Source organism: Pipistrellus hanaki, assembly GCF_964339955.1.
Source record: "Pipistrellus hanaki genome assembly, chromosome: X".
NCBI classification, from domain to species: domain Eukaryota; kingdom Metazoa; phylum Chordata; class Mammalia; order Chiroptera; family Vespertilionidae; genus Pipistrellus; species Pipistrellus hanaki.
In genome coordinates, this window is record NC_140524.1 from 9226834 (window position 1) to 9244811 (window position 17978).

The 17978-nt window shown below is 40.4% G+C and overlaps 1 protein-coding gene across 4 annotated transcripts in view; it reads right to left on the reverse strand.

Moving 5' to 3' along the window:
- Positions 1-10371: 10371 nt before the first annotated feature.
- The window catches only part of SPRY3 (sprouty RTK signaling antagonist 3), a 70093-nt gene continuing 62486 nt past the window's right edge, over positions 10372-17978 (reverse strand). For all 4 annotated transcript variants that reach the window (XM_084871147.1, XM_084871148.1, XM_084871150.1 and 1 more), the window contains one exon: positions 10372-17802. In XM_084871147.1, coding sequence (XP_084727273.1) covers positions 16833-17699 — 867 coding nt within the window. In that variant the 5' untranslated portion in view covers positions 17700-17802 and the 3' untranslated portion in view covers positions 10372-16832. The remainder of the gene's footprint in view (positions 17803-17978) is intronic.

The window sequence follows — 17978 nt, forward strand, 5'->3', positions numbered from 1 at the left end:
AATCAGCTTATAAGAGGCATATCCAAAGGGAGATCTCTGGCAGGCACCAGACACTGCTGAGGTGAATTCCACTTTATGTGGGAAGCACCTACACAGCAGCTTGTACACTGTGGTATGGGTCAATCTTCATAGTCAGTCAGCCCGAGGGTCTACCCTATGCACAAATGAGTCAGTATCAATCAAGACTCAATCACAACAGGGAGGCCCACAAAAAACACATAGGGGACATTCCTGGAGACCCAGCTCAGGTGACAAAGAAGACTGCAACACTGAATCGACAGGACACCTACTATATAAGGCCATCCTACCAAGACTAGAGGTCACAGCAGCTCTACCTAATAAACAGAAAAAAAAAAAAAAACACAAAGAGGCAGCCAAAATGGGGAGACAAAGACTCATTATCCAAATGAAAGAACAGGAGAAATCAGAAAGAGAGCTAAATGAAATGGAAGCAGGCAATTTACCAGATTTACAGTTTTTAAAAAAATGGCTATAAGGATGCTCAAGGAACATAGTAAGAATTTCAACACATAGATAGCAAGCATAAGAAGGATATAAAACAATAAAAAATATGCTAGAAGGAATAAACAGTAGGTTAGATGAATCAGAGGATCAAGCTGTCAATTTGGAAGGGTAATAGCAAACAGCCAATGAAAGCAGAAAAAAAAAATTTTAAATAAAGAAGCTAGTTTAAGGGAACTTTGGACAAGATGAAGCATAACACGTCCTCACCATAGGGATACCAGAAGGAAAAGAGAGAACAAGGGATTAAGAACCTATTTGAAGAAATTATGGCTGAAATCGTCCCAAACCTGGTGAAGCAATAAGGCACAAAAGTCCAGGAAGCTCCAAGAGTCCCAAGCAAGATGAACCCAAAGAGGCCCACACCATAGTTAAAATGGCAAAGGTTAAATAAAAAGAGAGAATTTTAAAAGCAGCAAGAGAATGACAATTACCTACAAGGGAGCTTCCATAAGAATGTCAGCTGTTTTCTCCAAGAGGATATAGCCCTTGTAAACATTTATGCACCCAACATAGGGGCACCTAAATACGTAAAGCAATTCTTGATGGATATAAAGGGAGAGATCAACAGTAGTACAGTCAGCGTAGGGGATTTTAAAAGCCATTAACATCAATGGATAGATCTTCCAGACAGAAAATCAACAAGGAAACAGCTGCCTTAAATGACGCACTAGATCAGATAGATTTAATTGATATCTTTAGAACATTTCACCACAAAGCAGCAGAATATACATTCTTTTCAAGTGCACATGAACGTTTTCTAGGATAGACCACATGTTAGGGCAGAAAACAAGCCTCAACAATTTTAAGAAGATTTAAATCATATCAAGCCACTTCCCTGACCATAATGGTATGACACTAGAAATCAACCACAAGAAAAACACTGGAAAACACACAAATTTGGTGAAGATAAAAACATGTTACTAAACAATGAATGAGTTAACAATGAGATCAAGGGAAAAATCAAAAGATAACTTGAAACAAATGAAAATGAGAGCACAAAACTCCAAAATCTATGGGACACAGTGAAAGCAGTCCTATGAGAGAAATGCATAGCATTATAGACCTACCTAAAAACACACACACACACACACACACACACACAAAAGAAAAATCTTGAAGTAACAATTCAACTTTACACTAAAAGAAACTAGAAAAACACAACAAAGCCCAAAGTGAGCAGAAGAAAATAATAAAATCAGAGCAGAAATAAACAAAATATTCTTTTAAGAACCACAATGAATAAGATAAATAAAATCAAGAGTTGTTTTATTGCTGAAGCTGGTTTGGCTCAATGGACAGAGTGTCAGTCAGCCTGTGGACCTAAGGGTCCCAGGCTCGATTCAGGTCAAAGGCATGTACCTCCATTGCAGGCTCCTCCCCAGCCCAGACCCTGGTTAGGGCATGTGCAGGAGGCAACCAAACCATGTATTTCTCTCACACCTGTATTTCTTTCTGTCTTTCCCTCTCTCTTCCACTCTCTTTAAAAATCAATGGAAAAATATCCTCAGGTGAAGATTTTTAAAAAAAGAAAAGTTGGTTCTTTGAAAAGATGAATAATATTGATAAACATTTATCCAGACTCATCAAGAAAAAAAGAGAGAGAACCCAAATAAATAAAATCTGAAATGAAAGAGGAGCATTAACAACTGACTCCACAGAAATACAAAGGTTTATAAGAAAATATTACGAACAACTACATGCTAACAAACAGACAATCTGGAAGAATTGGATAAATTCCTAGAAATATACAATCTTCCAAAATTGAATCAGAAAAAAAAAATCAGAAAATCTGAATGGACAGGTTATAGCTAATGAAGTTGAAGCAGTAACTAAAAACAAAACAAAACAAAAAAAAAAAACCCAACTCACAACAAACAAAAGTCCTCCACAGGTGAATATTACCAAACATTCAAAAAACTAGCATCTATCCTTCTCAAACTATTTCAAAATATTCAAGAGGGGGGAACACTCCCAAGCTCATTTTATAAGGCCAGCGTTATCCTAATTCCAAAACCAGATAAAGACATTACAAAGAAAGAAAATGATAGGCCATTATCCCTAATGAACATAGATGCTAAAATGTTCAAATGTAGCAAACCAGACCCAACAATACATCAAAAAGGTCACACACCATGACCAAGTGAGCTTTATTCTTGGGATATAAGGTTGGTACAATATCCACAAATCAATTAATGTGACATAAACAAAATTAAGGAGAAAAATTACATGATCATATCAATAGATGCAGAAAAAGCACTTGATAAAATCCACCACCTAATTATCAGGAAAAAAACACACTAAATAAGCAATCCCATTTATAATTGCATTAAAAAAATAAAACACCTAGGAATAAATTTAATAAAAAATGTAAGAGACCTGTACTCAGAAAATTATAAGACACTGAAGGAAGAAATTGAAGAAGATACAAATAAGTGAAAGTATATGCCATATTCATGGATAGGAAGAAATAACATAATTAAAATGTTCATACTACCCAAAGCAATCTATAGATTCAATGCATTTCCTATCAAGATAACAATGGCATATTTCACAGAATTAGAACAAATATTACAAAAATTTATATAGAACCACAAAAGACCCTGAATAGCAACAGCAATCTTGAGAAAGAATAACCAAGTTAGAGGTATCATGCCACCTGATGTCAAACTATATTACAAGGCCATAGGAATCAAAACAGCATGGTACTGGCATAAAATCAGACATAGAGATCAATGGAACAGAATAGATAGCTCAAAAATATACTCGTGCCTGTATGATCAATTAATATTTGACAAAGGAGTCAAGAACATACAATGGAGTAAAGATTGTCTGCTTAATAAATGGTTGGGAAAATTGGGACAGATACGTGCAAAAATGAAATTATACAACTTCTTACACCATACACAAGAATAAACACAAAAAGGATTAAAGACTTAAACGGAAGACCTGAAACCGTAAAAGTCCTAGAAGAAAACATAGGCAGTAACCTCTTTGACATCACTCTTCGTAATATTTCCCCCGATATATATCTCCTTGAGCAAGAAAAACAAAAGAAAAAAAATTAACAAATGGAACTACATCAAACTAAACAAAAACCAACCAATCCAATAAAAAACAAATGGGCAAAGGACCTAAATAAACATTTCTCCAAAGAGAACATGCAGGTGACCAATGGACATATGAAAAGATGCTCAATGTCACTAATCATCAGAGAAATGGAAATTAACACCACAATGAAATATCACCTCACACCGACAGAATGGCTATCATCAATAAATCAACAAATTAGTGTTGGTGAGGATGTGGAAAAATGGGACCCTTGTGCACTGTTATTGGAAATGCAGACTGGTACAGCCACTATGGAAAACAGTATGGAAGTACATAAAAAATATTAAAAATAGAACTGCTTTATGACCCCGTGATTCCACTTCTGGGAATGTATCCGAAGAAACCCGAAACACTGATTCGAAATAATAAATGCACCCCTCTGTTCATTGTAGCATTATTTACAATAGCCAAGATTTGGAAGCAGCCCAAGTGCCCATGAGTAGATGAGTGGATAAAAAAACTGTGGTGCCTTCACACAATGGAATACTACTCAACCATAAAAAAGAATGAACTCTTACCTTTAGCAATAGCATGGATGGACCTAGAGACTATTGTGCAAAGTGAAATAAGCCAGTCATAGAAAGACAAATGCCATATTATTTCACATAAATATGGAATCTAATGAACAAAACAAGTTAACGAACAAAATTTAAACAGACTCATTGATACAGAGAACAGACTGACAGCTGTTAGAAGGGAGGGAGTTTGGGAGGCTGGGTGAAAAAAAGTGAAAGGACTAAGCAAAAAACAACAACCAATAACTCATAGATGCATACAAGAGTGTGGTGATTAGCCAAAACCGGTTTGGAATGGGACTACATCAAAATAAAAAGCTTTTTTACAGCAAAAGAAACCATCAACAAAACAACAAGAAAGCCCACTGTGTGGGAGAGCATATTTGCAAATGTTACCACTGATAAAGGTTTAATCTCCAACATCTACAAACAGCTTACACAACTAAATAAAAGGAAGATGAATGATCCAATTAAAAAATGGGCAATGGACCTAAATAGAATATTTTCAAAAGAAGACAGAAGGAAGGCCAAAAAGCACATGAAAACATGCTCAAAGTCACTAATTATCCGAGAGATGCAAATCAAAACAACAATGCGGTACCATCTCACACCTGTCAGAATGGCCAACATCAACAAATCAACAAACGACAAGTGTTGGCGAGGTTGCGGAGAAAAAGGAACCCTCGTGCACTGCTGGTGGGAATGTAGACTGGTGCAACCACTGTGGAGAACAGTGTGGAGTTTCCTCAAAAAACTGAAAATGGAACTCCCATTTGACCCAGTAATTCCACTTCTAGGAATATATCCCAAGAAACTAGAAACACCAATCAGAAAGGATATATGCACCCCTATGTTCATAGCAGCACAATCTACAATAGCCAGAATTTGGAAACAGCCTAAGTGTCCGTAAGCAGATGATTGGATCCAAAAACTATGGTACATCTACACAATGGAATACTATGCTGCCATAAAAAAGAAGGATTTCTCATCATTTGCAGCATCCTGGATGGAATTGGAGAACATCATGCTGAGTGAAATAAGCCAATCAATGAAAGAGAAACACCACATGACCTCACTCATTTGTGGATAATAAAGAACATTATAAACTGATGAACCATAAGATAGATATAGAGACAGTATATCAACAAGTAGACTGTCAAGTTACAGCGGGGACGGGAGGAAGATCTGGGGGAGATAATAGATCAACCGAAGGACTTGTATACATGCATATAAGTGCAACCAATGGACACAAAACTCTGGGGAGGGAGGGGATGTGTGGGAGGGAGGGAGGGGGTCAAAAAAAATCAATAAAATATATTAAAAAATAAAAAAATAAAAAAATAAAATTAGCTTATCAAATTAAAAAAAAAAAAAAAACCGGTTTGGCTCAGTGGTAGAGCGTCAGTCTGCGGACTGAAAGGTCCCGGGTTTGATTCCGGTCAGGGGCATGTACCTTGGTTGCGGGCACATCCCCTGTAGGGGGTGTGCAAGAGGCAACTGGTTGATGTTTCTCTCTCATCGACGTTTCTAGCTCTCTATCTTCCTCCCTTCCTCTCTGTAAAAAATCAATAAAATATATTAAAAAAAAAAAGAGTGTGGTGATTACTAGCGGGAAAGGGGTGGAGGTGGTAAAAGTGGGAAAAGGAGGGATCAATAGTGACGGAAGACTTGACTTTGAGTGTTGAACACACAATACAGCATACAGATGATGTATTCTAGAATTGTACACCTTGAACCTATATAATTTTATTAATCAATGTCACCCCAGTAAATTTTAAAAAGTGATCTGACATTTAAAAGGAGATGACTGATAATTAATTCAAGAGCTAATCTTAAACTCTGACAGACTGAACAATGGAAAATCCAGGATTATTATCTTGGTGTAAACATAATGTGGTTGAGTTGAAAGCCACAACAAAAGAGAGATGTCAGCTGTGTACAAATACCCGTATGCACATGTATATAATGTAGCCAAACTTACAGGAGACATCATTAAATTAGATAAATATTATTTCCTTTCTTAAAAAAAAAAGTACAATAGTTTTAGCCATAGTTCCTGGGTCAAAACCAGACACAGAAAGCCTAAGTAACTTACCAAAGGCCCACAGCACATGGTGTAGCGGACTATAATCCTCTGGATGGAATTCATCAAGGCTGTCTCCTCTTTTATATTGTCTTGTGTGCTTTTACATTTATTTTTTTAAAATCCAATGTTGCTTCTGGACTTTTAGGTTACGCTCTAGCCTTTTATGCAGTAATTGCCCTTTACTCTCTCGGTTCCCATCTCCATTCTGTTTATTTGATGTTCTCTTGAAATAGATTTCAATGTTCCTACTGTTAATGCCTGATACCACAACCACACCGGACTCTTCTTTTAGATTTACAGACATTCGGATTTCTTTGTACACATGCTATTTTATGCAGCTCATCCTAGGCTCCTGTAGCAATTGTTCTTGGGCAAAGCACAATCACTCCGGTGGCAGGGAAGCTATTAGCAAGGAGCTTTTGGAGTCATATTTTCTAGGAAATCATAGACCTCTGAAACATGGCCTCTAACAACCCAATTTTTTCATTGCCTCTTAATTGTTACCTGAAAAGGCAGCCCCTGCCTCAGGCAGGTCAGGATTATAAGTGCTCATCACTGTATTTTTAGGCTTCTTGATTCCCGTAAGCTGTTTTCTCTGTACCTCCCCCCCTTACAAAAGGAGGCATTTCAAGATGAAATTATTACTAAGTAGATTTTTCTTAACCAGCTTGCAGTGTGACATACAGAAATACCTCGCTTATTCATGGCTTGTTCTTAATTTGTGAACATGGCTCAGATAAGAGGAATAAAGGAGTGCTTTGTTAAATAAATATATTTTTGTATTTAAAAATAACTTTCAAATAAATACTTAAAAATGGTTGGCAAAATGAATGATGAATTAGGAATGTGTATTATACTTTCAAAATAAGGAAGACACAAGAGGTCCATTTTATAAATGGTACAGAATTCCATTTTTACCAAATAAACAAGTAGCCAGATGTATGGCTCTTAGGGGAATAGAAGTGGCCCCCTCTGGAAATTTCTAATATCTGGGATGGATAGGACAGGAATGGGTTTGGAGAATCTGTTCTGGGGCCCTGGAGTTGGGGAAACGTGTTCCTTGCAGTTACAGATCATTCTGGGGACACTAGATTCCCCAAATAATCTATTTCCTCAGATCAGCCACATCAGAAAGCCCTTTCCCTCCTTTCTGGTTTTTATAGCAGCAGCTCTTCCTCATAGGCAGCCCTCCCCCACCGGCTTCCTGTGCATACCGCCTTTCAGAAGAGACATCCTTTCTTTACTCCCCCCTCGCTTCCCCCTTCCTTAGCTCTAACCTATGACAGGCCTTAGGAATAGTCCCAAAGAAACTGTGGGCTAATTCAGTCCTAAGGCCACGCTGTAATTGATTGAGTCTAAGAAGTCCAGAGATCCTATTACTTTTATATATCTTTTAAGAACGTTCTCAGGGAGGGAAAAAGAAAGAAAAGACTGATCTCTGTCCTCAACTCCTAATTTCTTTGATTGACATTAAGGCCAAGTTCTGTTTAAAGGTACACACAATCCACCCGAGTGTTAAACCTTGATGCATGTTACCAGGCAGAGACAACACAGCAATGATTGTTGTTAAAATAGAAACAACTTTTATTAGGTTGTTTTAGATACACAGTCTCACATATGTGTTTTACATTAATTCCCTCGAGTATAACATTCCTTTGTATTTGTGTACAATCTCAGACATTAAAAAGGCGAAAGATTTATGCGATCTGAAGAGAAACCAGAGTAGCAATCGCAGACATTAAGAAGTGCTTCGGCTTTAATGACTCTCACAACATCTCTAGCCTTTATTATCTTCATTTTACATATGAGAAAAGCAAAGGTCCAGGGAGACCACGGAGTAGAGAAAGAAGGGACATGGTATAAAGGCAAGAACTCTGTCCCTACCTCACTGTGTGTTTATGAGGAAGTCGCTTTCCCTCTCTGAGCTTCAGTATCTGCATTTATAGAATGAGATGATTGGGCTTTCTAAACACTGCTTCAGTATTATAATCACCTGGGAGCTTTAAGAAAATACATTCCTGGGCTCCACCTCCAAAGATTCTGATTTCATTTGTCTGAGAAGACTGTGATTTGCACAACACCACACTGACTCAGAAAATGCCAATCCGAGGAAAGTCACAAATCCAGTCTGGTATTTCTCTCTGAAGGAGAGAAACCTTGTCATTGAGTATAAGATCCAAATACTGTGGGGCATGTCCTAGAAGGGAGTTTGAAAGGCTGAGAGTGTTAGCAGGCATATTCTAACTTTGAACCTCTAGGGGTGAGCTCAAGGGCCCCATTCCATCCACCTCTCTCCCTCTCTACCTCTCATGCGCAAACATACACACACACACACACACACACACACACACACACACACACAGAGTCATTCCTGTGGAAGTGCTGTAGGAATTTGGGAGAAAAAAAAAAGAGTGCTGATATAAGTCAAGAACAAAATGGAGTTCAAGGCTACAGCTGCACTAAGAGGTTAGTGAAATGGAGTTTTAGGTGAGCGAAACAAACTGGTTTCTTTCACATGGCTATCTTTTCTTAACTTTTGTTTTTCTTCCTGGACCCACATTTACCCACTACTTTTTTTTCTCTTTCCATCAATAGAGCTTATATATTAAGATGGGCCTAGAGGCTTTTTCTTCTTGGGAGGTCTTCGTTCCCATTGGAAGGGGGCCTTTTAGAAGAAAATTCACAGTAAAATGTTTTAAGCCAACTCATCTCTGGTATTAAAAAATAGTGATTTTTTCCCCAACTATTTCCCTTCTAGTGTTTCTTTTTGTTCATCAGAATGGTAAAATTTTGAAGGCTAAGATTAAAGTGTGGGCCTGGGATAAAAGGGACATAGACTTGAAGATGAGCCTCAGGATGCATGTATGATTCACCTCAGCTTGTCACAATAGGAGAACATACAGGTGACTTGAGGTTAAAGCCCCGTGTTAATAAAACTTTGGTGTTTGTCTGAGAAACTGTTATCTGTTTTTGTTTGTTTGTTTTTTTTTTACTCTTAGTAACTAGCAACAGCAGTGTTAGTCACTTCTATGACTTGGGGGCTTCCAGATTCTTGTCATCTGTGTCTCTTACCATCAGAGGTATGACCATTATCTGATCCAGTCAGTTAAAAGGATTGCTTGAATAGTTGGAGAATGACAACGCATGGGTCAGGATTATCCTCTTCTTTTCCAGAGGCCTGGTCATCAAATACGTTTGGGAGCTACACATATAACTTTGTAAAGACAGCAAGATCCCTAAACAATGAGCAGTGTCATTCCAAAGATGTCCTTTGAAGGGCTATGTGTCTTGTCTATCCTGGTCTTTGAAAGAAGCAGCACTGGTAGTGTTGTGATGATAAATTCGAGAGTCAAGATAAGGCCTAGATTAAGCTAAAGGGAACAAGGATTTCACTCTTATCAAACCTTAGGCCAGAGGTTCAAAAGGGGTACTAATGAGCACATCTGATCCAGCCTAAATGACCAGAGTAGAAGACTAATTTAGGATTCAGAGGTTGAGAATGTTGACTGCATTCACAACTAATAAAAAGTCTAGTGGATTACTATAAAGTTTTTGATCTGAGAAACTAGAAGGTTGGAATTGGAATTAAAGGAGATAGGAGAGGCTGCAAAGATCAGGCTTAAGGAGAGAAAAATCAAGAGCTTGGTTTGAACACGTTATGTTTGAAATCTTTATAGATATCATAGTAGGGATGAGAAATAGGCAGTTGAATATTTGAGTGGGAAGTATAGGGGAGCAGTCAGGCTGGAGATATAACTTTGAGTCATCATGTAAATGGTACCCAAAGACCAGATTCCAAGGACCAATCCATGGGATACTTGAATATGAAAAGGGCGGTGAGAGGATCCAGCAGAGAATACAGAGAAGGAGCAGACAGTGAAGTAGGAGGAAAAAACAGCAGTCTGTTATCCTGGAAGCCAAGTAATAAAAGTGTTTTTTAGGAGGACAGTGTAGGCAACTGTGTCAAATGCTGCTTGTAGGTCAGGTACAATGAGAACAGAGAAGTAATCAATAGACTCACTAAATGGAGGTCACTGGAGAACAGTTTTGGTAGATTGTTTGAAATGATAGCATGATTTCATTATTTACCTTGGAAATTTTTCAGAATTCCCTTATGCTCATCATTCTTTTTAAAAAAATGTATTTCTTTATTGATTTCAGAAAGGAAGAGATAAGGAGAGATAGAAACATCAACGATGAGAATCATTGATCGGCTTCCTCCTGCACCCCCCTCCCCACCCCTACTGGGGATTGAGCTGCAACCCAGACATGTGCCCTTGGCCAGAATGGAACCTGGGACCCTTCAGTCCGCAGGCTGACACTCTATCCACTAAGCCAAGCCGGCTAGGGATCATCATTTCTTTTTTAAAAATAATATATTTTTATTGATTTCAGAGAGGAAAGGAAAGAGAGAGATAGAAATATCAATGAGAATCATTGATCAGATGCCTCCTGCATGCTCCTGACTGGGAATCAAGCCTGCAACCCGGGCATGTGCCCTGACCATGAGTTGAACCGTGACCTCCTGCTTCATAGGTCGATGCTCAACCACTGCGCTATACCAGCCATGCTCATTTTTTTTTTTATATGAAAAAATAAAAAAAGAATTAACCCAGTGGAATTCATTTAGTGTTTTTTATGACTTGACCATAGATATGAAACCACATCAATGGGGTGTTTTCTTCATCAACTAGATGCTTGACTTCCGGTAAGAATGGTCTGTAGGGCACAGGGAATTATTGTGTATGAGAATAAAGGATAGTATAACTTTTAGAATGTGTCTAGCCTCCCGCTCTGAGAGCATGCCCCAGCCTTTCCCCACCCTCTTCTTTCCCCGGGCAATGTGCATTTCCTAAACTCTAAGGGTCTCCACAGACTTGCAACTAAGGGAGCACTGGGCAGAGGACACTCATCCCAAGCAAACCCTCTGAACCTGTCCCCAAGACCTCCTTTTCCCAGACTTCTCAGTGAGCCAAAGCAGCCCAGCTTAGGCTCGTTTCTTTCCTATAACACTTTTAGGGAATCAAAGCAGGCCCACCTAGTCTCTCTCCTCTTGCTTCTTCTATCCTAGGCCCCATCTTGTCTCACTGTCCCTACCTTTAATAAATGTACTCTCAAAATCATCTGGACTTGTGTTGTGAATTTTTTCCTGCACAAAGTCAAGAACCCACACCCTACAGGCCAGCCGGAGGCAGACCTGCTCCAGGCCGGGTTCCTGTACAGGTGGGAAGACTGGATTGGATGTTAGCAGAGGGCCTGTCTAAATGTAATATTTTGAGAGTGCAGGTTAAGAATTAGATGGAGCTGAGAGGAGAAACGTGAAATGTGAACAGTGAAGGCTGGGGAAACAGATTGATCTGTAAAATTGGTGATTGTTCTGATAGCAACAAACCCCCTGATCTACTTCTAGGTTTCCCTGAATTTCATAAACCTCCCAGTAGTTAAAATAGTAGGAACGTGGTACACCCTCCCATCATCCATATGTGAGAGAAAGAAAGAATGTGTCTTTATGGCGCCATCACAATTAGTTGAAATATGAAAACAAATCCAGTCAACCAACAGAGTGTTTTATTTCCATGTTACAAAATAACTTGTTTAACCACTTTTTTCTGAATTTATTAACTTGACCAGTTTTTTGTTATTGTGCTGATGGAGCCTAAATGAACATATGCGAATTGCCGTACTGTACATGCATTGGCTTAGACATGCTTTTTGAAGAGCTCAGTACAATAAAGTTTCATTTTTACACCAAGAAGGCTATCTTGAGACTTTGTTACTCCTCTAGTTGTACTAAAACTTAATTTCCATGTAGAACGAAGCCCTTCAAAGCACATCAGAGAATACATAGATTCAAGAAGGCAAATTTAGTACAATTCTGAGCACCACAATAAAGCCTTATGTTCTTTAAAGATACAGTAGGTTATCTCTAAGTCATTTTAAATGAACATGATTAAAGATGTAAGGGGAAAGCACCAGCCTAGTGTGCACTTTAAGTTCATGTGTCTTCCTCTATCCACACACTTGCCTCGCTGTTGGTAGTGGAGCCACAATGTTATTCCATTGCTGCTGAGGCAGGAGAAGCCAAGGTACATGACATGCTTGGGCACCCACACATGCGCTACCCAGAAGTAAAGGGGAAATGATATCCCACGTGGAAGGTATTTGACTAATGGAATGGGAGATATGAGATAAATTCTTCTTCTTTCCTCCCTCAGACACAGTAGGCCTGTCACATGAGCGTGAAAGATTAGCTTATCACGAAACAGATTGTGGCCAACATACACTGCTTTAAGTGTGCTCTCTTCCCTTCCCTACTTCCCTACTCTTTCTCCTTACTCCTACTTTCCTGGGAAGAAACTCAGAAAAGACATCTGGATATGGAATTAAGTCATAATTCCACCCAAACTCAGAACTACGTGACTCTGGACAGGTTACTTTCCTTTCTGTGCATCTTTTTCTCCAACTATAAAATGTTGATGTTGAAGTTGATGTTTTTACATCTACTGGCTAAGAGTAAAAGATTGTCCGTGTGAGAGAGGTGAGGGGAAAAGGTTGGGTATTATACTGTCCAATGGTCATCAGTGGATTGCCTACATTTGAATGAGAAGAATGCACTCAATGTTAACAGCTCCAACCAATCTCAAGTTTCAAAAATAGTTTTAGTTCTACTTTCTGCAGAAAAATACCATTAGGTTTCCTGGATCTATAAAGAGAAGGCCAAATAAACTCTTACCCTCTCTGTAACAAGTGAAAATACTTCTCTACTAGCTCTACAACATAAGCTGTCTGAGAAATGGCAACTGACTGCAAGCATATTTTCAAAGGGAGTAGTGAAAAAATTTGTAATGTCACCATGTCGGGAAGTGAGACAGCTAAGATATGATGTCCACGACTATTGTTTCACTCTTAACGTAGGAGCACATTTGTTTCAGCTCTTAGGCTGGAGGTGGACTGGAGTTAGGGAAATGACTATATACTATTGGAGGCTTGTTATACCAACAAAGTTGACATCATGCTCCAGACTTCTATAGCTGATTCCGGAGCATAGACTCAGGAGTCAGACAGCATAGGTTCAAATCTTAGCTCAGCCATTTACAAGCCTCTCTGTGTTCCAGTTTTCTCATCTGTAAAATGGATATCGTAATAGTATCTACATCATAGAATTATTGTGAGCATTAAATTAGCTAATATTTGGTACTGTGCTTAAGATCATGCTTAGCACATAGTAAGCACTATGTAAGTGTTCACTACATTTATTATAGCTATCGTGATGAGGGAAGATGGGCTGGAACCAAAGAAAAACTCTTGGCTAAAGCCATATGAAATGTATCAAGGGACCAATATGTAGAAAGCAGTAGAGTTAGGGGGTAACAGATGACTTAACTGCAAAAAAATGCTAAGCAGGAAACACCCTCTAAATATTCTTGTTTATACAGTACATGACACAAAGTCGAAAAATAATGAAAACAGAGCCTCTCTGCAGGATTTAGAGTTCTTTCGTATATATTTTAAATATACATGTGCAATACATTAAAATATATAGAGATGTGTGAATATATATATTTACAAAGGTTATATATATATATATATATATATATATATATATATATATATATATATAATCACAGAAGGGATACATATGCACACTCACTCACACGTCCGTGCGCGTACCCCAACAGGACCCATCTATACGTAAACCAGATGCAGTCCACATCAGGCCAACTTGGACACAAGTGAAAGCCCTGACTCAGCAGCAGATTGCAGATTGCAACTGCATTTGAGTAACCCTTCAGTTTCTTCTACCAAGTGTAAGGCCATTTAGAAACACACTGGGAAGAGCTCATCTGGGTATATGGCAGATCCCAGGGCCCCTCCGGCAGTGCACCATTTGCCTGAGTAAGGACTGCAGGATTGGGTTATCAAGGAGCTATCAAGGAGAAGGGACTTGCTTGCATTGCTTTGGGCCCTGAAACTAAGAAGCAAACATCCATAGAATAACATTAGCTCCAGGAACAAAGCACTAGTGTCATAGAATCCTTATATATCTCAGCACTAAGCAAATATCAGGCAGAAGCGGAGAGAAGTGTGTGTTGCGACTCATCACCATCCAGCTTGCCCCAGAGCACTGGGCACAGCTTTTAAGGGTATATAAGTTCAAAGTTCAATCAGGCAAATTTATAAGATTAACAAAACAAAACAAAAAAGTACTTAAAAATTAAAGGATCTGAAAGCAACTTAAGAGGTTACAGGTATTGGTTTGGGTTTATAAATTTTCCAAGAAGCCAAACCTTATATATGGCACCATTTGCAGCAATATCATTAACATTATTAATAATCATCATAACATATTTATATATACAAAAATAGAGCAAAGCAATTCTAGAAGAGGAGGTGAACATGAAGGCGTGGAGCTGTGCGCAACCCAAATGTCAGTACACTTTAGGAAGATTCAGAACTAACAATGACTGAGTGGCACATGTTTCTATAGTACACATCCAACAGGGGGTTATAGATGGTCCCTTCTTTTTTTGTCCCCCTGGGTATGATTCTACATCTCTCCCTACCTCTCCACCCTGCGATACACATCCATGCACACTTTCAAAGAGATGATAGATAAAGTTAGAGTCTGGAAGTCTTATACTAAGTTGGAGCACCTTCATTTCAAGCAAGTGCCCTCAATCTCTGAATTCTGTAGTGTTGGATTCACTTACAGAGGGAAACCGCATCCAGTTCTTTTCGTCTTTTCGCATCAGCCTTTCGGAGCCTGCCTTCATCACCGCAGCTGTTTTCCATCCAAAGGTATTCACTCACAGCACAGGCTCTCAGTACTTTGCAAAAGAGAAGTCAGTTGTCTGTATCATACACCCTTTTCGTCTCAGTTTTCCGCTGTTGCTGAAATTTAGGTTCTCAGGCAACTGTCATAGTAAAGTCAGGAGTAAGCACAGTGTTGTGCAGCAAAAGGAGGCGCGATGGCAAAGATACAGCTTGGTTAGGACTTCTTTAAATGTTCTTTTCTTTTCCACACAAGCTTCTATAAGGTGACAGAGCCAAAGGTGATGTCCGCTGGGGGAAGTCCCCAGCACCTGGTAGCTAGTTAGCTACCCACCTGGCTCTGTATAATAAAGATCACCACACTAACTTGGCATGGTTCCTGAAAATTGAATGGGAATGGCTTTCTGTCATTGTTAATAGAGCCCTCAGAGAAAAGTCCCACGGCTTCGCATGGGACAGGGTAGGGAAAATGGAACTAGGAGTCAGACGGCCTGCATTCCAGTCCCAACTCTGCCATTAACTCCGTGTGTGGCCTTGAGCCAATTCCCTTCCTACCTCCAGGTCTCAGTCTTCCCATCTGTAAAATAAGGGCATTGAACTAGATTAACTGTTAAGATTCCTTCCAGCTCTACAGTTTTATGACTTTTGATGTCCATTATTAAGGCCTGAGCCATGCAGTCTCAGGGCAGTTAGCTTCTAAGAGAGAACAGACCTCTTTGATATCCTTTGCTTTGTTCATTTAGCTATAAAGCACGTCTGCCTTTGGCACTTGGGTCAGACATACGGAGTTATGAGCATCCTGATTTACTATCCTACTCAGCATGCTAGTGGAATCTGTCAGTACTATAAGTTCATTATTGGGAAAGGGAGTAAAACTCCAACCAATTAAACCTGGAAATGTAAGATACTTTTGCTTTATATGCTCACAAACCGGTTAAGTGTGGTTATAAGTGCACACACACGTCAGGATATAGACTATTGCTAGTGATCAGTCCATTACAGTAATCCATTTCCCTTAATGAAAATTAGTAAATAGTATAGCATAGCAAAGTTTGGCGTCAAAGGAAACACCCTACGGAAAAAACAGCACTTTGGGATGTGTTAGAGAAAGAGGGACAGGTAGAGAGAGCAAAGACATTATCACACAAGACAGAAATACAAGCAGAGAAAGGATTATACCGAGAGAGCGGGAAGGGAGGAGTAAAACTCGGGACGGAGACGGCATGAAAAGAGGGAAAGCAGAGTGGGTGAGAATGAAGGGGGAAGGGGTCCGGAACGGAGTGATGAAAGAAGAGGAGAGAGGAGAGAAAGAAGACTCAAGAAGAGAAGGGCACTCAACAGGGAGAAAGGGTAAGGTCCCTGGAATAGTGAATGTTGTTCCACATGGGCCTGTGAAAACCTTCTAGAAGAAAGTTTTCAAAGGCACAGTGGAAAGAAGAGTGACGCTCAGAGCCTGCATCGAGAGGCTTTGCATTAGGGAGCCCCTAAACCTCCACGTTGCTGGCTCTGCCAGTCCTCAGTGTTCAATCTCAATCCGATATATCACCTGAATTTGTCATGACAGCCTTAAGGGCTGAGATGGTGGGGTGGGGTGGGGTGGGATGGGGTGGGAAAAGGTTGGGGAGGAGTGGGGTAGATACTGTGAGAAAGAACAAGGCATCCTACGCTAGGATGCACTTGGCCATTCCCCTGACACTGCAGGAACAAAAATTGGTGAGGCCCTAGCTTTGGCTACTTTACTCCTCCTTCCCCTCTTCGAAGATGAGGCGGTTGCATTACTGATGGGGGCTGGAAGGAGAAAGCTCTGGATCCATTTGGTGAGGAGGTCATACAGACTTCTCCTGGGCCTTGGGGAAAGGCGCGCTACCAGAGGAGATCTTCCTGCACACAGTGTTGGTGTGCCTCTTACAGCGGCAGCCTGGTCGCCGGAGGCTATCATAGCCCTGCTGGCAGAGATGGAGGCATCCACGGGTAGGCAGGTAGCAGCACAGGCAGGGTAAGAAGAGGGAGATGAGGCTCATGGCTGCCCAGCGGACAAAGCAGGAGCTAGGCCCGCAGGAGCAGGGCTCATCAGCGCAGTTGTCTTCATCATCAGTGGAGCAGTGGTAGAAGAGGCCCTTAACACAGCAGAGACAAGTGCCATAATCGAGGAGGCTCTCGGCAGAGCAAAGGCAACGCTGGTTGCACAGCCAGCAGGAGGGGAGAGGGCGCGATGCTGTGCAGAGGACACACTTGCAGCGCCCACACTCCTCACAGATGAAGAGGTGCTCATTGGGATGCATTGCGGATTGCTCATCTTCTCCCTTCAGAGCACCGTCAACCTTCGGGTGGGCCCCCGTTCCAGGCTGGGTTCGGATGATGGACTGGCCGGAAGGTGAGGGTGTAATGCTGGCCAGGAGCCTTTGATCAGAGGCAGTGGTGCTATGGGACATTGAGCTGGCAATGCTAGATTGGCTCAGATGCTGAGGCAAGGGCTGCAATTGATGGCACTGGCTGAGACTGCGGGGGAGAGCAGTAGGCATGGTAGCCAAGGACCAATCAGATTTGTGGGTTTGCACAATGAGGGAAGGGCTGGAGAGGGCCTGTTTACAGGGGGCTGGAGGCCGGTCCACATAATCATTGCTAGCATGAGTAGAGCGCAGCTGTTCGATAGGCAGGATCTGTTGGAAGTCATCTGTCACTGCAGCATCCATTTTGTCTTGATTCTTGAGTTCTGAGTGGCTTTGGGTCAGGATGGCACTTATGGTGATAAAGAGCCCTTGTATTTACATAGACCTTAGGGAACATCAGAGAATCCTAGGAGAGAAGAAATAGAAACAATTAATGAGACCACACAGGCGAGAGTACTTTGCAGGGAACTTATAAAGCTTAGGCCCTGTCACCACCACTACCTTGGATCACTTTACAGTAGATTTCATGTTACATATTTATTCTGCAATGACCTCACCTACCTCTTTACAGGCAAGTCTGAT